This window comes from Petaurus breviceps, unplaced genomic scaffold, assembly GCF_028583685.1.
Source record: "Petaurus breviceps papuanus isolate PSGF00001 unplaced genomic scaffold, PetGlider_PUasm1.0 186, whole genome shotgun sequence".
NCBI classification, from domain to species: Eukaryota; Metazoa; Chordata; class Mammalia; order Diprotodontia; family Petauridae; genus Petaurus; species Petaurus breviceps.
In genome coordinates, this window is record NW_027185798.1 from 17,180,126 (window position 1) to 17,205,600 (window position 25,475).

General features: G+C 46.9%; 1 protein-coding gene across 3 annotated transcripts in view; it reads right to left on the minus strand.

The window, feature by feature from the left end:
* The window catches only part of RAP1GAP2 (RAP1 GTPase activating protein 2), a 253,579-nt gene that overhangs the window by 17,688 nt on the left and 210,416 nt on the right, over positions 1-25,475 (minus strand). For all 3 annotated transcript variants that reach the window (XR_011168643.1, XM_069089621.1, XM_069089622.1), the window contains 7 exons: positions 24,575-24,675; positions 19,205-19,334; positions 15,620-15,775; positions 13,114-13,185; positions 11,255-11,341; positions 8,846-8,980; positions 157-294 (listed from right to left, as the gene is read on the minus strand). Coding sequence is in view for 2 of the 3 variants with exons in the window: in XM_069089621.1 (XP_068945722.1) it covers positions 157-294; positions 8,846-8,980; positions 11,255-11,341; positions 13,114-13,185; positions 15,620-15,775; positions 19,205-19,334; positions 24,575-24,675 (819 nt within the window). In the remaining variant the exon portion in view is untranslated. The remainder of the gene's footprint in view (positions 1-156; positions 295-8,845; positions 8,981-11,254; positions 11,342-13,113; positions 13,186-15,619; positions 15,776-19,204; positions 19,335-24,574; positions 24,676-25,475) is intronic.

Consider the following 25,475-nt stretch of genomic DNA (forward strand, 5'->3'; position numbering starts at 1 on the left):
CCTCTTCTTTCCCTTCTTCCCTCCCTCCCTCTGTCCTTCCCTCTCTCTTTCCCTCCCTTCTTCCTCCCCTTTCCTCTCTTCCTCCCTTCCTCTCTCCTTCTCTCTGTTCCTCCCTCTCTCTCCTTACCTCCCTCTCTCCCAGAGCCCCACACTCACCGAGAAGGTGGTCTTGGTTACTTCCACGCTGTTGTGTGTGATGCCCCCACTGAGGCTGCCTGGGATCCCTCCGCTCTGATGTTTCTTCTGGCTCCCCACCATGGTCTCCATGGAGTGGCTGCGCACCCGGATGGCTCTCTGCAGAGAAGAGCATGGGCACCAGGGGAGCCTGGGGACAACCTCGGGTGCCCTTCACTGGATCCAAATACATCTATGCCTGGGCCGTGTGCCCACATACGCATGTGCACTCACACAGAGCACATGCCTCAGGCATGCACATGACACAGTGCCTTGGAGGCAAATAAACATGTATGACTAAACCATATTTTGTGCCATATTTGCCAATGGAAACACTTGTCCTTGTATCCCCAACATGCCTGAAGCTCAGTGAGTATCGAAAAACTGCTTGTTTGTTGATTGATTGGGGCAGAGGAGGATTCCTGGGGTGGTGAGACATTAGCCCCTAAACTCAAGCTCTAAACGCCTCTTGTTCCTCTGCTGGAACCATGCTACAACTCTATCCCCTTTGGGCCCCGATCCCCCTCTTACAATCACAGATCGAGGGCTGGCCGTGAGTCCAATTCCCTCATTTTACAAATGAGAAAACTGCAGCCCAGAGGGACTGTGACTTGTCCAAGGTCACATAGACAGTTAGCAGAGAAATCAAGATTTGAACCCAGGTTTTCAGACTCAGTCCTCTTTGGGACTTGTGCCATAATTGGCCACAAACTGCCCACCCTTCTGGAAACTCATTGTATAGAGTTTGTGTTTGCAGGTCTCTGTTGTTTTCCCCCGATAGAATGTAAGCTCCTTGAGGACAGGACTGTTTCAGTTATGCCACTGGATCCTCATCACATAGCATAGTGCTTTGCAAACAGCTGGCACTTAATAAGTGCTTGCTGAATTGATGACTTGTGGAGTCACAAGCCCTGAGTTCAAATGCTGGCTCTGGTGCTTCCTACCTGGGTGTCTTTGGGCAAATCACTCACCTCTTTGGACTCTGTAAAATGATGACCCCTAAGGTCCCTATCAGCTTTGAAGGTACAATCTGCTTTAGTGAAGGAAATTTAGCCTCTGTTATTGAGGACGAGAGGAAAGGAGACCAGATGGGCAATATGAGAATTGGCTCTAAATATCTAGATTGACTTTGTGTCCCAAGATCCAAGGAGAAATTCTAGCCGATGGTGGAAGTCACAGGTAGCCAAGAATGGTGCAGGGGAAAGAGAGACTCGATGCCAGAGCCCCGAGATCCAGTCCCAGCTGGCCCCCTTCCTGGCTTAGAACAACTCCTTTAATGTCTCTGGGCCTCAGTCCCTTCATCTGTAAAATGAGGAGCTTGGACCAGATGACCTGTAGAATTCCTTCCCAGGCTAGGCGGAGGATTCCATGATCTCATTTGTAATCAGCCACGTATAAAGACTAATTTCCTAATAATTAGAGCTGTCTGATAATGGGCAGGGACCGCCTTCCTCGTAAAGGTGACATTTGTCATTTCTAAAGTCCCTTCAGAATTCTCCAATTAATTCATTAAATATTTAAGAATCTAATGAGTGGGTAGACTGCTGGACTGAGGGTCAGGAGACCCGGGTTGGGATCCAAAGCTCACACACGGTATTAGGAATGTGACCACAGGCAAATAATTACTTTGCCCGAGTTTCTCCATTCGTAATATGGATGTAATAATCCTGGCCTGAGAAGCAGCCTGGCCTTGAAGCCAGGAAGACCCGGGTTCAGGTTCCTGGCTGTGTGACCCTAGGGAAGTCACTTAACCACTCAGTGAGCTAGGCAATTCTCCAAGACTGTAAGTTGTTGAGTGGGGTTGTGCAGACTCATGCACACTTTCACCTGGTTTTCCACCTGAGTTTGAATCCTAACTCAGACACTTATTAGCTGTGGGCAAGTCACTTAACCTCTATGGGTCTCAGTTTCTTCATCTGTAAGATGGAGATAATAATAGCATCTACATCCCAGGGTTGTTATGAGAACCAAAGGAAATTGCTCATTTGGGTAGTTTACAAACCTTAAGTGCTATATAAAAGCTATTATTATTATTTCCTTGTTTGCACATGTACATGTATGCACACACATGTGTAGAGATGTATGTGCTATGTATTGCCTTGTGACCTTAGGCAAATCTCTTGGCCTCAGTTTCTCCATCTATAAAATGAGGGCATTTAAGGGCATAATGAGAGACTTAGACAGTCTCTAAGGTTGCTCCCGGCTGTAGAGCTAGGCTCCCATGGACACAAATGTGTATGGTTATGGTAGCCACTAGACCATGGTGGGCAGGCTTCTCAACTCACCATGAAGCATGCTCACCATTGCTACATACCTCATCAGTGGAGTTAGGTTGCTAAAGGCTTTGAATGCCAGAATAAGGGGTTTACATTTGATTCTAGAGGCAAAGGGACCCAAAGCATCTTCTTAACCAGGGGTATGAAAAAGTCCACTTTCACTGAGCTTTCTCAAGGTTCAGAAATTCTCTCTTCCTAGAAAGCCATCATGGAGAAGTCTCTTGCCTTGTCTTCGGGCTTGGCCAATTAAGCAGATTAATGGATGGGGGGCAGGGCCATTCACAGAGCATTCATCCTCTGGATCCAAGTTTCCTTCTAGACCGAGCATAAAGAACCAACACCCTTCCCTGGCCATGCACCCTTCTCTTGGATGCCAAGCCGCCACAGAGATGCATCCCCCTCCAGCTCACAGAACTAGGTCTCCTAGCAACAGTCCCCTGAAATGTCATTAAAACAGCCGTGTCCTATTGGCCGCCTCACCAAAAAATGGCAAAAGCCATACCCTCTGCAAAACTGAGAAGGGCTGTGGAGGGAGGGCAGAAGACCGAGCTGGAGCAGAGATGCCCTTATCAAGACGATGATTTCTTTGGATGCTGTGAAGCCTCTAAGACATATCATGCAAATGTCCATTGAAAAAAATGATAGGATCACAGATTCACAGCTAAAAAGGACCTTCTGGCTCATTCAATCCAACCCTTTCATTTTATAAGTGAGGGAACTGAGGGATAGAGTTGTAAAGTCACAAAGGGGTGATCAGTGGCCAAGAAAAAGCTTGAACACAGGTCCTCTGATTCTAAATATAAGCTCTTCCCACAAAATCACAGAGCCTCCCGGACTGAAAGGGCTCCTAATTAAGCAGGTGGTCCAAGCTGAAAGCAATAAGGGCACCATCAAAGTTACAAACACTTCTGGATGGGTTATTAAGGGAAACTTGAGGTGCTTGGGGGCATGGGTATTGATGCCAGGGAAGTATCCCTCCGAGTCACCTCAAAGAACCATAGACCTAGATCAGCATGGACCTTAAAAGCCATTGAGTCCGACCCCCTTGTTTTACAGATGAGAAAAATGAGACACAGAGGTTGTGACTTGTCCAAGGTAATAAGGATCTGAGGTGGGATCTGAACCGAGATCTTTCTGACTACAGGTTCGATGTCCTATCTATCATGCCGCATGACTTCTGTATCAGAGACAGAATATTGGGCTCAGAGACTCTAAATTTCAGAGCTGGGGAAGGACCTCTGAGACCTCTCAGTCCAGCTCTGTCCTTTCACGGCTCAGAGAAATGAAGTAACTTGCCTAGAGAGCTGACCTGGGTGGGTGGGTGGGTGGGGAGAGAATTCTGCCAGTAGGGCAAGGAGAAAAAAAGAAGCAACAGTGATACTTGCCAGCCCATGGATCAATTGGCCAAACAAATCACTGAACTAGGGCAACAAGGTTCTGCCCTGCGTCTCCTCTTCTCTCTGTGCTTTTTTTTTCCTTGGGGTTTTTCCTTGGGGTTAAGTAACTTGCCCAAGGTTACACGGCTAGTTTTTTTGTGTGGGTGTTAAGTGTCTGAGACTAGAACCGAACTCCCGACTCCGGGGCCTGCACTTTACTCACTGCGCCACCTAGCTGCCCCCTTCTCTATGCTTTCTGAGATATCCTCAGCTTCTGTGGATTCAGCATAGCCAGATCTCTCTGGGAAGGCTGGCTCCTGGATCTATGTGTCCAGCTCGAATCCCTCACACCTACTCTTGGGTCATTAAACCCCTGTCAGATACTTCCAACTGGTCATCTGATACACCATTCAAATTTAACACATTCAAAACAGAACTCACAGGGTGGCTGGGTGGCTCACTGAATAGAGCACCGGCCCATAGAGCACCGGCCCGGGAGTCAGGAAGACCTGAGTTCAAACTCAGCTTCAGACACTTAACACAAAACTAGCCGTGTGTCCTTGGGCAAGTCACTTAACCCCAATTGCCCTACCTTCCCCCTTCAAAAAGCAAAAAACAAAACAAAACAAAATAGAACTCACCATGGTCTTTATACATTCTATGTTCCAGCTAGACTAGCTTCCTTCTTGTTCCTTGTTTAAGACATTTCCTCTCCCATCTCTGTGCTTTTGTACTGGCTGTCCCTCATGTCTGGAGTACCCTCCCTTCTCACCTCTGCCTCTTCAAAGCCCGAGCTCCTTCCAAAGGTCAGTTCAAGGGCCACCATCTATATGAGGTCTTTCAGGACCCCTCCACTTTGCTAGTGCCCCCCCAATTATCTTGCATTTACTGTGTACATATTTATATTTACATCTATATATACCTATTTATAAATGTGTATTTATAATATATACTGTGAATATTTGTATTTACTTGTGTTATCTTGTGTCCCCTGTTAAAATAGAATTTCCTTGAAGTCCAAGATTGCTTCCTTTTTGACCTTGTCTCCCCAGCACAGTGCCTGGCACATTGGACCACATCTGTGATTTCATCTATGTAGGGAATTCCTGGTGAATAACCTGTATTTACTTCACAGCCTTAGAAATTTGGCTGGAGGACCAAGAGATTAAGTGCCTGGCTCAGAGTCAGAGTCAGAACTTGAACGCAGGTCTTCTAGGCTCCAAGGTTGCTTCTCTCCCCTGCATGCTATTGCTGCCTTGAAACTCAACCAATACTTGTTGACTAATGGTGCGATTTTGCCTGAATTTTTTCCATTCTCAACCAGGTATTTCTGCGCAGTACAGACAGCCAAGGTTGTCCTGACTCCCAGGTTCTTCTAAGGAGCCTGAGATAGAGGAGAAACTGAGGGTGATGGACAGAAAAAAGAGAAAAAGGAAGAAAGGAAGGAAAGGAGAAAAGGGATAGAGACCAGGAGACAAATCCCCGATTCTTCCTTCTCACTGTCAGCCCATGTGTCTTTTATTAGGATTTCTGGAGCCACTAAAGTGTAAAGTCAGAATCCTGTTTCTAGGACACTGCAGTCATGGGTCACCACTGAGGTTCACTCATACTGGAAGTGACAAACACCTGAGTGTCCGGCCTCCCTTATGACCCACAGCCTCAGCTGGGGAACTGACTGTCCAGGAATGAGGGGCAGCCTAGTGACTTTTTCTATCTATGTTATTATCTGAGGATCAAACCCCCATTTTTTACCTCCTTGACCCTGTGAATTCATCAGCTCACTGAGCAAATCCATCCCCTATTCTTTCCTCCTTTGTGTCAGCCTTTGATGTGGAGGTGGCCCTCGTTTGCCAAGGTCAGCCTCCCTACATGCACCTTTGACCCCTTCCCTGCCTGACTCCTCTGGGAGCTGACCCCTGCCATCTCCTTTATCTCCCTCAACTTCAATCCCTCCTTCTCTATTGGCTCCTTCCCTTGCTCTAGAAATATAACTAGATCTCCCTCATCCTTAAAAAAAATTTCTTCTTGACCACATCCTCAAGCTATTGTCTCTTCTCCTTATAGACAATCCCCTAAAAAAAGTTGTCTACCCACATTGTCTCTATTTCCTCTGGTCTCTTCTCACTTTTTGGCTCCTTGCAATCCTGTTCCATATCATTCAGCTGCCCCCGCCCCCTCCAGTCACCACTGCTCTCTTAATTCCAATGGGCTTATCTCTGTCCTCATCCTTGGCCTCTGTGCAGCCTTGATCCCGGTGAAGGCTTCTTCCTAGGTATTCTTATTTTCCTTTTTTTTTGGAGGGGAAAAGTAGGGCAATTGGGGTTAAGTGACTTGCCCAAGGTCACACAGCTAGTTTTTTGTGTTAAGTGTCTGAGTGTGGATTTGAATTCTAGGTATTCCTTCCTTATATTTATATACCTTGTTTCCCCTGATAGAATGTAATCACCCTGAGGGCAGGGGTTGTTACATCCCCAGTGCCCTGCACAGAGCCTGGCCTGTAAGTAGTGACTTCATGGACTCCTGCAGACTAATGGTACCACCCCACAGCAAACTGCTCCATCAAAACTTTGTCACTTCCTATTTCCATGGGGGTGGAGTGGAAGAAGAGGGGGAAAGGGAGGGGGTGGAGCTGCCTCCTCCGCGGTTGAGTCTTGGTCCAGTGAAGCCAGGGGGGATTCTTAGCAGACCCATGCAGGCTGACTCTGTTTTCAGCCAGCAGGTGTCAGGTTCAGACCAGTGGAACAGCCAGCGGATCCAGGAGGAACTCATCTCTGATGAGTGAGTGAGTGAGTGAGTGAGTACTGGACAATTTGGGTCCTCACCCCAGTCGGGCTACCAACTCTCTGTGTGACCAACCCAAGTCCCTTTATCTCTCCTAAAGCCTTAAATGATGGGAGTTATTCATTCTAAATGACCTACCTCTAAGGTCTTTTTTTTTTCCCTGAAGTGACTCCATTCATTCTTGGCCAAGTCACTTTCCCTTTCTGGGCCTCAGTTTCCTCCGCTGTAAAATGAAGGCATTGGACTATATGATGTTTACAGTGCCCCCTGGCTCTAAATTCTATCATCATAGGGTACCTTGTATCCCTCAGAGACCAGGGAGGGGAAGCAAGGGGCAAGGAAGAGATACACACCTGTGACAGGCTCAGGGGCCAGAGGCAGCTGGGAAGATGCCACTGCTTGGAACCATCTACTGCTCCAAGGTCCCCTGTGAATTGGCTGGTGCTTAGGGGGTCAGACCTACAACCCAGCTCCCCTGGACCCATATTCTAGCAAATTCCACCAACGAGTTTTGTCAGGGACAGAACAGAGAATCTTAGTGCCACAAGCACCATCTCATTTGGATGCTGTGTTCCTCGGGCCCTGTCTTGTCTCCAGGCCTGTGTCCAAAACTCAAGGCAATGGGAGTGGGACCAGAGACGTGGCTAAGGGGCCAGGCCCCAATATCTATATGGTAGATGAGGAAGTCTGGGTTGGCAGCTGGGAGAAGAAGGATAATGGGGTGCAGCACTCAGCCAGAGGTCCTTGGCATTACCAGAGAGACGGGATCAAAAAAACAAGGAAGGGGACATTTAAGCAAGAACATGGTCTCGGACCTCAGTGGGAGGGATTTAGGGCAGAGCAGAGTAAGACTTTCCCCACTTCTCAGGATGAGACCTAAGGCAGGTGAACAAGAAAGCGGGTGGTCCCTCTTTCCCTAGATCTCCTTAGGAGTGGACCTAACGTCTAGTCCTGAGGCACAGTTCATGGGCTGCCCTTCTCGAAGAAGGTGGGTGGGTGAGATGACCTCAGCATGCTCTGGGAGTCTCACTCTCCTTTACGTCTCCAGCTTCTATTTCTCTGTCTTCCCTAGGATTCCAGAGCATTTTTTCCTCTAAGCTATTTCATTCATCTCTGCTCCTTGTCAAGGTCTTGTCCTAGCACACACCCTCCCCCATTTTCTTCCCTGCTCCCCTTCCTCTGCTTTCTCTCCATCACTCAGCCTTTCACTTGGCCAGTAGCTTTCCATTAGCACTGAAGCAGATGCCTTAGTAATGTATCATTCACCCTTCCATAGCCCTGCCTTGGGATGAATCTGGGCCATGTGCCCTGACTGGGGAACCAAAGAAACAGTGTTCTTTGCTGGCCAAGGACTCATGGCAGGGAGAGGGTCCCATGGGCTTCTCTCCTGGCCTAGCCTGCATGCTACCCAAGGAGCAATCAACAGAAGGAGAAAAGGAATGCCATCCTACCAGCTGCAGGGATCCCATGCCAAAGTTAGCCTCCCCCAACCGGAGAGGGAGGCCAGCACCTCGATTCTCATCTATTAGAAGGCAAGCTCCTTGAGGACAGGGACTGTTTGTATCTTTCTTTGTATCCCCAGCACTTAATAATGCCTAGAATATGGTAACCACTTCATAAGTGCTTGTTTAATGACTGACACAGCAATCTCTGAGTGTTGGGTCTTGCTGACTCTCCCTTCACCAGCCTCTACTCTGAAGGCTAAATATGAATTCCTGCCTACTTTCCCTGGCACCTGAGCCAGGAGGAGAGATGGTGGAGGGCATCACCATTTTCCTTGCCACTCAGCACCCCCCCATCCCATCCATGCCAAGGGCTGTCCTTTCCATCTGTGCGGCATCTCCAGTGTTGGTTCCTTCCTTTCTGCTTACACAGCCACCTGGATAAGGTCTGAGTTATTTTTTTTATCTCTCCATCCCTGGTACTCAGTGCAGTACTCTATATACACAAAAGGTACTTGCCAGATGCCTGCTGGATCTTAATTTCAATGGTCAGAGGTTCAGGAAGGGGCACAGACACCGGTTTGGGAGGCGTTCTTCTCCACCTACTCGCCCTGCCCCTTCCCCCCAGTCTCCTGCTCCATAATAATATACCTGCTGCCTTGTTGATCAGACTAACTCTGGCTGTCACCCAGGGACTGGGTTTGGAGCAGCCTGGACACCTTCAATCAAGCATTTTGGTCACTCTGCTCCCTTCCTGATTCCCTGCCTCCCAAGCCCTTATTTCAAGTTCCTTTACCTTGAAAGACTCCAGGAATCCCCCGTGGCCTCCATTCTCAAACTTGTCCTCCTCAGGCCCCAGACCCAGCATAGCCTGAGTATGGATGTGGAGTTCATCATGGAGATTGTCCAGCAGGGCTGCCCGGGTCCGATCCTGAAAGAGCAAATTGGGGTCAGCAGGGTCTGATTTACCCATCTCTCCCAGGGACTCTGTAATAACCAGAGAATCTCAGATCTCAGAAGCCATCAGAGCAGACCCAAAGCCGAGTCCCTGTCACAACTGGCCTTCTGCTTAAGGCCCTCCAATGAGGGGGCCCCTCATCACCCCTCCTCCCACCTCGAGGCACTCCACCTGGCTGCAGGAACACTGAACCTCAATCTTCCTCTTTGTGCCTTCCCTCCATCGACCCTCTGAGCTCACACAGAATCAAGCTAAGGCCTCTCCCCCATTCAGGACAGCCATTCCAAAGCTCCAGGATGGTCCCAGGCCTTCTCTTCTCCACACTTCATCCCATTTCTCTTCTCTTTCATCCCCATCAGAGGAACAATAACAAGTTATTCACTCCTGGGGTCTTCGCTTCCTCACTCTTCCCTCTCATGAAATCTCAGAACTGGAAGACCATCAAGCCCAGCCTAGAGCCGCCCAGATTCCCCCTTTCTTCCCCACACAGTAGACTGGACGAGGGGTCATCCAGGCTTGACCAGAAGACCTTCAGTGAGCAGGAGCCAGCTCCCTCCTGGGGCAGGCCACTCTACTCTGAGACGGTTCTAATTGTTAGTAATAGCCACCCTTTAGGTAACACTTCAAGGGTCTCAGAGTACTTTACATATATTAGCTCAAGACAACCCTTTTGAAGTAGGTACTATATATTTTTTTACAGATGAGGAAACTGAGGCTGAAAGAGATTGAACACTCCAGAGTCACATGGCTTGTTGTTGTCTGGTCACTCTTAGTGACCCCATATTGGGGTTTTCTTGGCAGACACTGCAGTGGTTTGCCATTTCCTTCTCCAACTCATTTTACAGATGAGGACACTGAGGCAAACTGGGTTCAGTGACTTGCCCAGGGTCACACAGCTAGTAAATATCTAAGGCAGGATTTGAGCTCAGGTCTTTTGGACTCCATCTGCAGCATTCAATCTACAAGCTCACCAACTCCAAATTTTACCTGGAGCCTAAATTCACCTCTTTGCAACTTTTACCCATAGTTCCCAGGGCTGGGGCCAAGGAGAAAGAGTTAATCTCTCTTCTGTGAGACTTGAAAACAGGGCTCAAGCTCCCCCAGAGCCTGCTATTCCTCTGGCTTAACAACCCGATGACATGTTAGGGCAGGGCTTAGGACTCAAGGTGACCACACTCGTGCCCCAGTGGCCGTCAGCTCAGAGAGCCAGGAACAGCCATGCACTTGGACCTTCTGGGTCACAGAGGCTGCAGGCAAATGCTAACCCCAATAAATCAGGTGGGGAAAAGGAAAAGGAAAATGTCTAACATGGCTCAGGCCAGGATTTCTGGCAGGAATGAGAGTGTGAATGAGTCCTGGGGAGGGTGGATAAGCAGGGGGTGCAGTGGGGTCAGAAGCTGAGGAAAGAGGAAGGGATGGAGGTTCTTCCCACAAATCCAAGTCTGTGCTAGAAGCCTGGAGGCAGGGACCAAGCCCAGCTAGAATGTAGATATCATGGGCACCTGGGAGAAGTAGAAGGACTGGGGAGAGACCAGGACAAATTAACAGCAGATCGTTTGTAGGAGAAGGACAGTTAGGTGGAGCCATAGTGTGCAGACTCCTGGCCCTGGAGTCAGGAAGGCTCATCTTTCTGAGTTAAAATCCAGCCTCAGATACTTACTAGCTGTATGACCCTGGGCAAGTCACTGTACCCTGTTTGCCTCATTTTCCTCATCTGTCAAATGAGCTGGAAAAGGAAATGGCAAATTGCCAAGAAAACCTCAAATGGGGTCACAAAGAGTTGAACATGATTGAAATGACTGAAAAACAAGGGATTGTATTTTCATATGGAACTTCTGAGGGAGGAAACCCCCTCTACTAATGCAGGTTAGCAACTTCTCTGTCATTTATAGTTTCAAAGAGTTGCCTGGAGGCCTTGAGGGGTTGTGACCTCTGGGGACCAGAATATGTCTGAGGTAAGACTCAAACTCAGGTTGGTTTGATTCCTAAGTTGGTTCCCTGGTCTTATTGCCTTCCCATCATTTATATGGAGCTATACGATGTCCCCTTTATGCCTCCAACAGCCTGTGAACTAGGTACCATGTGCTTTGTCATCCTTCTTTTATAAATGGAGTTTAGGGAGATTAAGAGATTGCCCAGGCTCACACAGTTGGTGAGTGTGGGAGGGACCTGCCCCCAAGTCTGGCACACACTGTCCTGGGCCATGCTTTCTTTGGGCAGATGTCCCAAACTACCTGGAGCTCTCACCTCAAGTTTCGCAAACTTGTCTGACTTGCAGCAGGCATTCTCGGCGTTGGTGAGTTTGGTGAGCAAAAATTCCCGAAACTCGGGGCTCTGTAAAAGATGGAAGGAATCATTAGATCCCTACACCCACCTATGTCTTCATTTGCTGGAGGCCTAGTGGGAGAGTTGGGGTCCTCCTCTATATCTATAAACCTCCTAAAAAACTCCGGGGTGGGGTCTGCTCTAGATCCCCAAACATCCAGCCTGATGGACCACAGAGCCTACTCACACTCACCCTTGGGCCCAAGAAGGACCCTGGGGCAAGTGAGAGTGACATGTGGATGTCTGGGTATGTTTGCACTTGTGATTTCATCCATTTAGGGAGCATTCTGGGACTAAACTCTCTCTGTCAATGCTGGTCCCCACCATCTCCATAGTGTTTGGTTTTAGAGAATTGTCTAGAAAGGTGTCAAACTCCTGACCCACAAAAGTCCTGGATGCAGCTGGAGCTAGGTTAAAATGTAATTGGGAAATGTTCATCAAAATAAATAAAAATACAATATAATATAGGTAATGTGAATTTGTGGTTTTCCAAGTCAATCTGGCCCAAAGGAAGCAGTTTCTAATTGAATTTGACATGACTAACCTAGAGAACTTTAGAGGTTAAGGGACTTCTCCAGGGTCACTCAACCATTTTGTGCCAGAGTCAGGACTTGAACCCAAGTCTTTCTGATTTCAAGAACAGTTCTCTATTCACTATATAGGCTAGCTTTCTATGATAATAGGGTCCTAGCTCTGGAGCTATAAAGGGACTCATAGGTAATTTCATCCACCCCCCTCATTTTATAGATGACAAAACCAAGCCCCAGGGAGGTTAGAGTTATGTCCAAGATCATGCAGGCAGTGAGCCTTGGAAATGGAAGACCCAGATTCAAGTCTTGCCTTTGACACATACTGGTTTAACCTCTAAAATTCTCTAGGCCAGTGGTGTCAAACTTAAATAGAAACATCCCTTTGGGCTACATTGACTTAGAAAACCACAAATTCACATTATCTATATTGTATTGCATTTTAATTAATTTTGTTAAATATTTAAACTCAATTTAATTTATTCACTTAATCTCTTATTGCTCTAGGCAACTAAGACTAAATTACCAACATTGGTAGAGGGACTTTCCTCATCTAGGAATGTTGTATTATCAAAGAAATTATAGGTCCAGTCTTGATTTCTTTCTCTTAACTCTCTTAGTTCCTATATATATATATATATCACAATTGAGATATAATTTGCACATTATTAAATATCATTATGTTTTATGAATTTAATATCTATATAGCTAAACATATTCAAGGTGTCCCAAAAGTTTTAGGACAGTTTTTAAGCTTTACTAGCTTAAAACTGCCCTAAGACTTTTGGAATATTCTGTATAAAGAATTGGCACAACATACCATATGTTATGCATATCATGTGTCATCCCAATTCTTTATGCACACATATGCCTATATGTGTATGTTTGTGCATATATGTACATGCATAAATATATGTATGTATATATACATATACTATAGTACATATTTTATATAAGTACACACATGTGTCATATGTGTATGTGTGTATATGTATGTAGTTCTTTTAGAATGAGGAAGACAATGGTCTCAAATACCCACTCTGATCATCCTTTACTGGGCTTCATTCATAAAGCTCAGGGGACATGGAGAGTTGAGAGAAAGACTCCTCCGTTCATGGAGGGGCCACCCAAACTTCGGCCTTAGTGAGGAATAAGACTCAGGCTCCAGCCAACTGTTCCCAGAGACTCTCAGGACTCCTCAGGAGTCCAGAGCCCACAGACAGTGACGGATGGAAGGCAGGAAGGATGCATTACCTTCTGGAACACTGGGGGGCTGGGCAGGGGTGGACCGAAGAGAGGTACATCCTCTCGAGCAGTGACTGAGACCTGGAACAAGCAGAGAGTCAGAAACGGGAAGAGGAAGAGTGGAAAAGGGAACAGGAGGTGGGTGTGGTTGCTCGGGTTCCACCAGGGACACCCACACGCTACTGAGCCCAATCAGCAGGGAAGCGCCAGTCGGCCCACGTGGCAGCTGGAGGCAGCTCTCAGCCAAGAGTGTGGCCGAGGGCACACAGCCCCTCTGCTCTATTGGAAGGCAATGCCTCCCTTGGCAAAGAAAGCCAGCTTCTCCTTCCAGCCTTGTTGCTGAGCAACCTGACTTCCTACGGGGAGAAGTCTTCCTTTCCCTCCCAGGATACAAGGGGGAAATGATGTATCAGATATGCAAAGCTGTGTCGTCCTCTGGATGCAGAAATGGTGCTTCTGGCCACCAGGAGAGTGAGAACTGCCTTGTCTCCTTGTGGTCAGGCCAGGCTACAGGGCCCATCCACTCTCAGTCCCCATTATAGGGGCTGGATATGGTATGAATGTAGACAAGGCTCACAAAATAAATGCAACCAGATAATTAGGAAGGGCTTTGTAATTTATCAAAGCATTTCTCATGGGTAGGGGAACAGCCCAGGGAGGCACACAGGGCAGTCAGTATTAGTCTCAATTTACAGGTAAAGAGGAGTCTGAGAGAAATTAATTATCTAAGGTCACACAGCTAAAGTTAGCAGCAGTGTCCAGCATGGAACCCACATTTCTTCTGACTCCAAAGGCCAGTGTTCTTTCTGCTGGGGCTTGTGGATTTCCTTTTCCCCCAAAAAATATTTACATAACTATTTTAATCTAAATAGTTTTGTTTGTGATCCTATGTACTGGTATTTGTATCAGCTAAGCAGTAGGGTGGTGGAGAGTTCAAATTATGCCTCAGATACTTCTTAGTTGTGTGACTCTGGGTAAGTTACTTAACTGCTGTCTGTCTCAGTTTCCCCATCTGTAAAAATGGGGACAATCATAACCCCAACCTCCCAGAGTTATTGTGAGGGTAAAATGAGCCAACAATTGTAAAATGCTTTGCAAATCTTAATGCCTGCTATTATCTATCTACAGATCATCTATCCCTTCATTCATTCACTTGTTTGTTGCATTTAAAAATATGATTCTGAGAAGGGGCTTATAAGCATCACCCAAGTGGAATCCGTGACACACACAGAAGGCTGAGACCATGCTGGCTAACACCGTGCCTGGCACATGGGAAGCATACTGACTCACTAGTTAGTCAGTCCCTATGATGCTGGGCCCTAGGACCTTGACCTTGTTAACACCAATTGGGCTTAACCAGGCACAGATGGGCAGAGGCAGGAAGCAGCAGGAGCATTTGCCTGGTGCCGGTCCTCGGGCCCTGGCTGTCACTGGCCTGTCTACCCTTCCCTAAGGTTCTGTCAGCTTGGAAACTCTAGGTTCTAGAATCTCTGTTGTAGGAACACTGGTAGAGATAAGTGGGCTAGAATCTCTCTCTCTCTCTCTCCCCCCCCCCTTCTGTGTCTGTCTCTCCCCTCCTCAATCTTCCCCACTAATGTCCATTTCTGCTTTTTATTTGGGAGGGTGTAGGGGAGGGCTTGTCACTGCTTATCGGACAGTCTGCCCTTTCCCATTCCCTGCTGCCTGCTGACGTGTGCCTGGCCTTGGCTTCTTGCCAACTTATCAGGCCCTGCAAAGTAGGACAGATGCAAGGAGGCTGGTGGGCTGGGGGAGGGGATGAGCCAGCCTAGGGCAATGCCAAGGGGAGGAAGGGAGAGGAGCTTACAGCTGGTCAGGTTTCTCCAACCCCAGAGCACAGAGATAACAGTCCCAACCCTAACCACTTTGCTTGGCCTCAGGAAATTATTGGTGAGCTCCATTGATTGGATTTCTGGCCTGGCTCCCAGTTCCCCCAGCACACAACACATGCCCTGCTGCTGGTGGGAGAAATCAAACCTCCAGCCAGCAGTGCCAGAAGGTTCTGAGTCTCAGTCCAGGGCTGAGACCAGGGACCAATCAGGCCACAAGCATTTATTAAATGCTTTCTGGGGTCACTGTGCTAAGTGCGGGGATACCAGAAAGGCCACATCACAGTTCTTGCCCTTCTAATGGCGGAGATAAGAAGTCAATAACTACGTATAGGGTTGAATTAGTTTGGATGTGTGGAGAAGTAACTTCATACTGTAAGCCCAAGGGACAGATACGCAAAATGAGATGTGTGGCTGTCCCAGCCCACATTCCTCATTATGTCCCCACTGAGCTAAGTTCTACTCCTTCTTAGCTTGCTTTGGGTGGACTCATTTCCCCAACGTGACTGTACTACCCCTCCCCCAAGAGTTTCTTTTGTTTTCTATGCCCCCATAGTGCCTAGCAAACAGATGAGCAACCCCAAAGGATCACAAGAATTGTCGCAGGTTAGCCCACTTGTACTCAACAAGCCTTAATGTCAAGTGAGTTACTTTCAATTCCCTTCTACCTTGTAGGACGGGGTCTCTCCGGCCGGGTTTTCAGCTTGGACAACAATGTAGGCATGTAAGAAGTTGGAGGCGATCATGTCGGGGACAAAGGGAGTGTTTTCTTCTTGGAAGATGATAGCCACAATGTCATTCCCAATATGTCTCTTTCTCTGGAGCTGAGCCAGAAGAAAACAAGAGTCTTTGGCTGTTATTATAAGTCAGGAAAAAATTAAGGAAACAACCAAATAGTTATACTCCCCATGACAGTGTCTTGACTGGTGTTGGCAGGACTGTCATTCATACGGTCTAGTTCCAGTTGGATGATTCAGTGGCAAGGGGGATGAATTTGGAGTCAGAGGAGCAGGTTCAAATCCTACCACCTCTGTGACCGTGGGCAAGTCACTTAAACTCCTGGCCCTCAGTGATAACATGTCTAAGACATGGAGGGGGGAGGTTGGACCGGATGAGATTCCTTCCAATTCTCTCTCTCATCCAGTGGAAAGAGGTGGGGGTCAAAGGAACTGGGTGCGAATCCTGCTTGTGCCCCTTGTGTAACTGAAGGCAAGTTACTTTGACCTTTCTTGTCAGATCCTTATTTGTGAACGTGGGAGCTAAAGGAAATGCTTTTCAGCTCCAAGACGATGATCCTCCAAATTAAACCACAGGCTCCCTGAGGGCCAGAGTCATCTCTGCTAAAGGAGGGGAAGAAAAGGAGCAAGCTTGACACCATACTAAGTTGTTTACAACTATAATTTCCTTTGATCCTCACAACGACCCCCGGGAGGTAGGGGCTATTATTACTCCCATTTTACAGTTGAGGAAACTGAGGTGAGCTGAGGTAAAGTGACTTGCTTAGGGTCAAATCACAGCTAGTAAATATCAGATGATGGATTTGAACTCAGTTCTTGATTCCAGGCTCTGGGCTCTATTCACCGTTCCATCTAGCTATCTTCATTAAACATTGCATCTTCCCCTAGCAATTTCCAGAAACACTTGTCAAATTTAATCAAATTATAAGCAAATCCCACTTTAATGTCTGGAAACCTTGATATAGCACACCTTGGTCAGCGGAGATGTTCCTGAGCCTAATGAAAGGAGTCCCTAGTGGTCTGAGCTTCTCTGGGTTGTGATTTTATTGACTGTGGGACTGTGTGTGCATAAAAATCTCTCCTACAGAACCAATTTACGAGGGTGAATGGGGCACAGGTCCGGGAAAGGCTCAATTAGCATCTCTGTGCTTGAGCCGGGTGGCTCAGAAAGCCAGGGGGAATGCAGCAGAGAGAGTCTTTCCCTGGGGAAAGTTCTTTGCCATCTTCAGAAGCAGCAAAAATTATAAAATTAGTCCTCACAGAATTTAGTTAACAGGCAGCTTTCATAGGATCAAAGATGAAGGGCTAAAAGGAACCTCCAAGCTCATTGAGTCTAATCCTGTCATTTTACAGATGGGGAAACTAAGGCCCAGAGAAACCAAGTGTCTTTTCTAAGGTCACATAGGTATTAAGTATCGGAGGTGGTTACTAAGTGTCTACTGTGAATGAATGAATTAATGAAAGCATGTATTTAGTGTTTACTATATTCCAGGTGCCATGAGAGGTACTGAGGATATGTATACAAAAGGGAGAGTGTCTCCAATGATTTTACATTCTTTTTTTCTGGAGGGGGGAAAGCAGGGCAATTGGGGTGATTTGCCCAAGGCCACACAGCTTAGCAAGCATGTCAAGTGTCTGAGGCCGCATTTGAACTCAGGTCCTCCTGACTCCAGGGCTGGTGCTCTATTCACTGTGCCACCTAGCTGCCCCCTGAGTTTACATTCTAATGGGGAAGACCACATACTTAGGGGAGCTCAGGATGGGGACAAAAGTTGTGACCTGGGGAGTCACAGAGATGTTGAGTGATGCCAGTGTGGAAGTCAGTCACCACACCCTTTTCAGAAGCATTGGTAGCATTAGCTGGGTAGGAAGTGCAGGGGGAAGGGAGGCAGGAAGAGTGGCCAGATGTCTGGGGTGAGTGGGGGTGAAGTATGGTTTGGGCTAGGCTACATATAGCCCATCCGGTGAGTTTGCACTGACACCACCAGTTGGAGAAGCTCCAAAGCTCAGGGGTTAAGCCTCCTGGGGAAGGGGCACAGTCCCTGGAGTTCCAGTTGAGAGGGTTCCTGGTCCTAGACTAAGTACTTAAGGGGTACAGAGAGTAGGTCATGTTGGTGGGAAGGGAAGAGATCCCAGTAAGGGATGGTGGGGGAAGATCTGAAAGATTCAAAATGACGGAGGGCCTTGGTGTAAGCTGGGGGAGGGGGGCCTTTCTGTAAGGGGCCCTAGGGAGTGACTGTGGGTGACCCCTGATGGAAGGACCCTTGGAGGCAAGAACACTGATGCTCACATTTGTTTTGGGGACACTGAGTATTGATCTGGGAGCCAATCATTTTCTCTTGGCTTATTTTGGGTGGCTGTGTGTGTTTTTCCCTAAGAGGAAGGCTGGCACTGTGGCTGCATTTCTACATCTGTGCTTGCTCCCTGGGCTCCCTGCTCTGGAATGCCATCGTTGGCATGAAGACAAATGGCGCCAAGGTTGGGCTGAGGCCTGCTGGCTCTCTCAGAAGCTGACAAGGAGGAAAAGGCAGAGAGTTGCAGGAGGGCTGGAGAGACAGCTAGCAGTGGGGCTGCCAGTCTGGACCCCCATCAGGACACAGGCAGAGTCATACCAGGGGCGGGGGGGCGGGGAAGGAAGAATTTGGATGGGAGTCAAAATATAGGAAAGGCTAATGGTGTGTGTGTGTGTGTGTGTGCGTGTGCGTGTGTGTGTGTGTGTGTGTGTGTGTGTGAAGTCTCAGGGTCTTGAAAGCAAAGATCATGCTTCAATTTCTCCAGGTCAGGAGAATATGAAATCTATTGGTTTCACAATCATTTACAATAGTGGTTACTATGATTTGGCTATTTTATTAAATGCTTACTGTATACAACATATTTTTTTTTCTATATACAAATTGGAATGAGCTTATGAAATAGGAAAAGCTCAGGACTTAGGACACTGCCCCAGCTGACTGGAGCAGGGCATGTAGTGGGGTGGAAAAAAGACTGGATGAGGTATGAGGGAACTGGGGCTCTAGCCTTGGCTCTCCCCCTGTCATGAGGCAGTACCTCTGGATGTAGAGTCAGGGGACCTGGACGGAAACACCAAGCCTGCTAGTTACCACCTATGTGGTTTTGGAAAATCACTTAACCTATCTGGGCCCCAGTTTCCTTCTGCACAGAGTGAGTGAGTTGGACAAGATGGCCTCTGAGGTCCCATAAAGTTCCAAATCTATGACTCTGTGACTTCCAGAGTCTCTGCCAGACTGAAATCTATGGTGATACCTTGCTTTCCTGGGCCTCAGTTTCCTCACCCTTATAAACGGAGGATAAGAATATCTGCTCTGTACTATGGGGATCAAATGGGATTGTGTAGAGGAGGGCACTTTGGACAGGACAACGGGACTGGTTAATGAAGCTGGGCAATGGGGTCAGTGGGTCTCTTTCCAAGGCCAGGCCCAGTCCCCAATCCCCATTCACATGTCTCTTTCACCTGGAGTGCCCCTTCCCAACTATGTGCTCACCAAACCAGGTTACCTGTTGGGCGTCGCCTTCAGTAAATGGCAGCTTTGTGGAGACATGAAACATGATCTCCCTGTCCCGGAATACAGTGTATACTGATTCCAACCCAGTCTGGCCATGGGTCACATCCAGGCCGCCTCGGAAACTGCCAACAAAAGAGGGACAGGAGAGAGAACCAGAGAATGAGCAGCAGAAAGTCCAGCAGAGGGAACCTGACCACCTGTGCGATGCCCCGGAGGGAGAGCAGATGGGGCACCGAACTGGGGCCACCTGTGATCAAATCCCACATCAGACTAGCTGTGCGTCCCCAGGAAAAGTGCCTAGCATCTTTGTGCCTCGCTTTAGCCATATATAAATGAAGTGGTCAGACTTGGCACCTTCTATTGCTAAATCTATGTTCTTGTGATCCAGGGCTGGGGCACGGGTGGAGGAGGCAGGGGGAAGGAAAAGAAGAGATGTCAGCATGGGAAGAGAGGAGATGGTAGAGGAAGAGAATAAAGAAAGGAGGAGAGAGAAAAGAAGTAGGGAAAGGGAGAATTTGGATCAAGAGTGAAAGGAAGAGAAGGGGAGAGGAGATACAAGAGAGGGGAAAGGAGAGGAGATGAAAGAGGAGTGAGGACAGAGCAAAGGGGGAGAGAAGAGAGAGGCCAGAAGAGGGAAAGGAGAACGCAGGAAAGGAAAGGGAGAGATGATGAAAGGAATAAGGCAAGGAAGAGAGAAGGTTTACAGATTCATAAATCTGGAGACAGAAGGGACTCTAGAGGTCATTAAATCCAACCCTTTAATTTTACAGATGAGAAAACTAAGGTGCAGAGAGGTAAAGAGATTTACCCAGGGTGACATAAGCTAGTAAGAATTTGAGGCAGGATTTGAACTCTAGACTTCCCATTCTAAGTCCTGCACTCTATCTACTACACTGAGAGGAGGAGGAGGAGGAGGGTGAGGAAAGCAGAGGTAGAGAGAGACAAGAGTTAAGGATAGAAGCAAAGGAGACAAAACAGGAGAGAAGGGGAAAGGTTATGGGAGCCTAGATTTTCGGGCTGGAATGGACTTCAGAGGTCAAGTTCAAGTTCAACACTCCCCAGTCACAGCCCTCCAATCTGAAGATGAGTAGACGGAGGTACAGATAGGTTAAGTAACTTGCCAGGGTCACATTAAGCCCTTTCTGAGGGGCAGCTAGGTGGCACATTGGACAGAGCACTAGGCCTGGAGGCAGGAAGACCTGAGTTCAAATGCAGCCGCAGATACTTACTAGGGCTATGACCCTGGGCAAGTCACTTAACCTTGTTTGCCTCAGTTTCCTCATCTGTAAAATGAGCTGGAGAAGGAAATGGCAAACCACTCCAGGAACTCTGCCAAGAAAATCCCAAAGGGGGTCATGAAGAGTTGGACACCATTGAAAAATGAGTAAACAACAATAACAATGAATATCTTGCTGTTACCTTCAGACACATACAGTGTTAAAAAAAAAAAACCTATTTAAATCCAGGTTTTACCTACTATGCCACAAATAAATGAAACAAGAAGAGAAGAGAGGTAGATGGTGTAAAGAGAAGGGGGAGAAGAGGGCAAGGGAAGGGGAGAGGAGGTAAAAGGGACAAGGAAGAGGTGAGTGTGGGAAAGGGAAGAGTGAAAAATGGGAAGGGCAAGAGAGGAGGAAGGGAGAGAAAAGGAAGGGAAGGGAAAATGAGAGGAGACAAGGAGGGGCAAGAAGATGGGAGAAGAGGAGATAAGAAGAAAAAAGGAGAGAGGAACAGAGGGGTTGGAATTCATTTAGCTGCGAAAACCAGATGGGAAGTATCTTTAGAGCAGACCTATACCAGTCTTGCAGAAATTCTAGCAATAAATTAGTTATTTAAAAATACAAAAATTCTTTTTCAAGATTTAGGGTATAGCTATACAATACTGGATATCTGCAGGCCTAAACATGTGGGCACTTGGAGACTCCCTGCCAAAGGCAGAGCCAAGTGCCTATCCTAGAGACTGGCCCCCACCTTCTGGAACCAAGAAGTCCTGAGATTAAATCCTGCTGTAGACACTTACTATGTGTGTGACCTTGGGCAAGTCACTTAACCATTTGGTGCTTCAGTTTCTTCATCTATAAATGGGGATAGTAATAGCACCCACCTCACAGGGGGATCAAATGAACTCTTTAACACGTGAAGGACTCTGCCAATCCTATTGTTATTTGTCCTTCATTCTCAAAGAAGACCAATGACATCAGGAAGGTGATGTCATGACTTGCAAGTGAATTGGATTTAAGTGAGGCAGGGCTGTGCAAAGTCACTGGCCTCACTCTTTGCTCCAGAGCCATCTGGGTCCAGAGGCCAGACATAGATCAGGACGACTGGAGATGGCCCTCTGTACAGTGTAAGACCTTGGCATTTTTGAGTTAAGGTCTTTCCCAAGTCTAAGCCTGTCTGAGGCAATGTCCATTCATCGATTAAGGCTAGGTGAGAAACGAGGAAAAGAATGGGGTCCCCCCCACCCCACCAAAAAAAAAATCAGTCTGGGAAGGGAAGACCCTCAGAGTTCTGGCCAAAACAGAAACATTTTCTATTTACATTCACTCTGAGCCATAAGAACCCAAACAACGATTAAGTGAGGCTTGGACTGGGACCTATTGTTGGCCGATCAAACCAGAATGAGTTGGGTTTAAGGCACGGTCCTTAAAAAAGAAATCTAGCCTGTAAGCCCCAAACAGATCTTGTGAGGTGTCCTTTATTCATTTATTTATTTTTGCTTTTTGGAGGCGGGAAGGCAGGGCAGTTGGGGTTAAGTGACTTGCCCAAGGTCACAGGCTAGTTTTGTGTTAAGTGCTTGAGGCCGCATTTGAACTCAGGTCCTCCTGACTCCAGGGCCGGCGCTCTATTCGCTGCGCCACCTAGAGGCCTCTCCCTTGGGCAGAGCACTTGCAGATACCTGTATAAATCCTACTTATTATCTGAAGTAAGTTGGAAATTCCATTCTCCAACACCAAGAAAAATTAGGGAGTATCAGGCTAGGGCTATGGGGCTGCTCAGAGAGGGAATGGGGAGCACAGTGGGGCTTTAGGCAGGTGCTCATTTCTTGAAGAAAATGAAATACAGCTTGACTTGGGCTCTCAATCTTCTAGCTCTAAGGAATGAGGCTGAGAAAGGAAATGGATCTGGTGTAGGGAAAGAACACCAGCTGGATGCTGGTCTTGGTGCAGCCACTGACCAGTCAGGTCACTTGCCTTTACTGAGCCTCAGTTTCCTCCTCTGTAAAGTGAGGGGGTTGGATCAGAAGGCCTCGGTGGTTCTAGCTCTGATGGTCTATGGTTCTTTGTTCTAAGAGAGTCATTGTATTGTACTGAATCAAGGCTTGACCTTGGGGCCAGGAAGATGCAGTTTCAAATCCTACCTTTGAAACATGTCAGTTGTGTGACTCTGGGCCCTTCTCCACCTTTTTTGCCCTCACCCCAAATTTATATCTCCTTTGTATATGCTTATATATGGCCACGGTGTCTCCCTCGTTGACTCCTTGCGAGTGGGGCTTGTCTTTGCATGCCTAGTGCCTAGTACTTTTTAGCAGGTGCTAGATTGATTGAACATCAAGGAACCTCAGCAATTCTCTTAGTTGGAGCAAGATTTCCCACCTTGATGAGCTAATAGGCTCAGTTTGCTTTCTCCATAGTGTCTATTTGACTATAAGTTCCTTGAGGGCAGGGACTGTCTCTTGTTGACTCTTTAATCCTCAGCTTTGAGCACCATGCTTATTAAGTAGGCACTGAACACACATTTATTGATTGATTAAAATATTGAATAGATAGAATATTTCCTTGAGTCTCTATTTTTGAAAATAATTTGTGCATTATCAATATTAATTGTTTGTTAGAGGTTTGATAGAATTAGGAGTTCCTTCACACTAGCTCTATTTCCTTTTCTGAGCTTACATTATATAAGATTGCTAGTCAGGCTTTTGTTAGTTTGAAGACTTTATATTTTATATAGAAATTTTATTAAGTATATAATATATGAAACATCTTTGCATATATTTATTATATATTGAATATATTTATTGATATTTTATTTTTTAAGGCCATCTTCTATTTTGTATTCTCCAAAGGGCTAGAGCTGGTAGGGATTACTGAAGCCTTCTAATCTCATCTCTCTCATTAAAAAAAAATCACTTAATTATTTTGCTTTTTTGGAGGGGGGAAGGCAGGGCAATTGGGGTTAAGTGATGTGCCCAAGGTCACATGGCTAGTGAGTGTGTCAAGTGTCTGAGGTCAGATTTGAACTCAGGTCCTCCTGACTCCAGGGCCAGTGCTCTATTCACTGTGCCACCTAGCCGCCCCCTCATCTCTCTCATTTAACAGATAAGGAAACTGAGGCCCAGGGAAAGGAAGGGAAGTGATTTATCTATGGACACACGGGTAAAGTATCAGATGGGATTTGAAAACAGGTCCCTGACCCTAAGGCCAGTGTTGTTTCCTCCGTATCCCACCAAAAAGATTTAAAAAAAAATGATTTTGTGAAGATGGTAACATCTTACAGTTTGATTCCCTTGGACTCACAGCTGAGTTTTATTTGATGCAGTGGGGAAGCTGGCAGGTCTCTTTGAGGGCTGGATCAAACGTTGGCCCAGGAGCCATGTGCCACCCAGAAAGCAGATCAGCCAAATCCACCAAGCTTGGGGGCTCTCCCTGAAGCCAACTTTTTCCAAAGGAAAATAGTTTTAAACCCAGATCTATTTAGGTTGGTTGATATTTGAGGTCAACTCACAAGGCTAGATTGGGTTAGGGAGTCGGGTCCATGGGTTTCCCAAGCTGTGTCTTCAACACCCAGGTTTAAGCCAAAGGTGTGTTGGCTTCAGGTGGGGCCTTCTCTTCTCTTCTCCTAGTCTATGTCAAAGGGAACCAAACAGTCCTATTTATTAAAATGTATACCTTAAAGCCCATATAAGGAGGCACAGCTAAACAAATCATAGTACCCGAATGTAATGGAATACTACTTTTGATAAATAGTAAAGGAGCTGACTTCAGAGAAGCATGGGAAGATTTATGTGAATTGATACAGAGTGAAGTAAGAAGAATCAGGAGCACAATGTACACTGTGACTGTGACAATTAAATGTAAAGAACAAAAAAAGAGAGAACTGAACCTTGTGTGATTATGTTTAAGCCTGGGTCCCAAGAAGACATCAGAAACCAGATCTCTCTTTTTCCTCTGTAGAGGTGGGGAACGATGGGTGTGCAATACAGCATACGCTGTCAGATTTGGTTGATATATGCTGATTAATTTCACTGAATTGCTTTTTTTCCTCTTTTGAAAATTTGTTGTTACATGGGTCAGCTCTCTGGGGAGGTATCTAATGGGGGAGTGAAGGAGATATAAAACCAAATGAGATCAAATAAATGTACCCTTTGAAATCCTGTAGTGTGATGGTGTCTCCCAGCAGACTCAAGAATTCCTTGAAGGCCGGACTCTCTTCATTATTCCCAAACAGCTCCTCCTCGAGCGTCTGGAAAAACAAAAACAAAAACCCAAAAAGGAGGAAAGCATTGTTTTCATGGGAAGGAGATGAGAAAATGGTTCTATGGGTGTCAAGGAGACTGATTCTTCTCTTTGTCCCCCTCCCCACAAAACAGTCACTCCCATCCCCATAGAGCCTTCAAGGTTTCCAGAGCACTTTTCTTATAACAATCATGGGGAGGAGGTGGGGGGAGGGTCATTGAAAAAAATATTCTACTTAGTTTATTCTTCACAGGGTAGACTGCCTTTTACAGGAAGGTCACTGCTCTGATGAGGGTAGAGACCTCTGGATTTGGAGTTAGAAGATCTGAGTTCAAATCCCAGCTCTGCTTCTACTGGGCTATCCTCAGTTTCCTCATTGGAAAATGAGGGCGTTGGACTAGATGGTCTCTGAGTTTTCTTCTAACTTGAAGCCCATGACGGTGAAACATTTCCACAACTTAGACATTGCCCATCAGGGAAATCTACGGGGCTTACAGTAGGCTGTTTTAAAAATGCTTATTGATCTGAATTAAACCAAGTTGACTCAGTCGAGACCTTTTCATGTGCCATGATCCCTAATGAGGGAGGCAGCATGGGGTCGAGAATAGAGTAGGTTAGGATGCCTCCTTTGGTCATCTCTTTTCTTCAGGCACCTGAGCCCTCCCTCTTCACTCCCTCTCCACTCCCTCCCCACATCTAGGAAGGACTGAAAGGGTTAAGGAAAGACAATGAAAACACCCTTGGTCTTAGAGTCAGATGACCTGGGTTGGAGTCCTGCTATCTATATTGTGACCCTGGAGAAGGTGC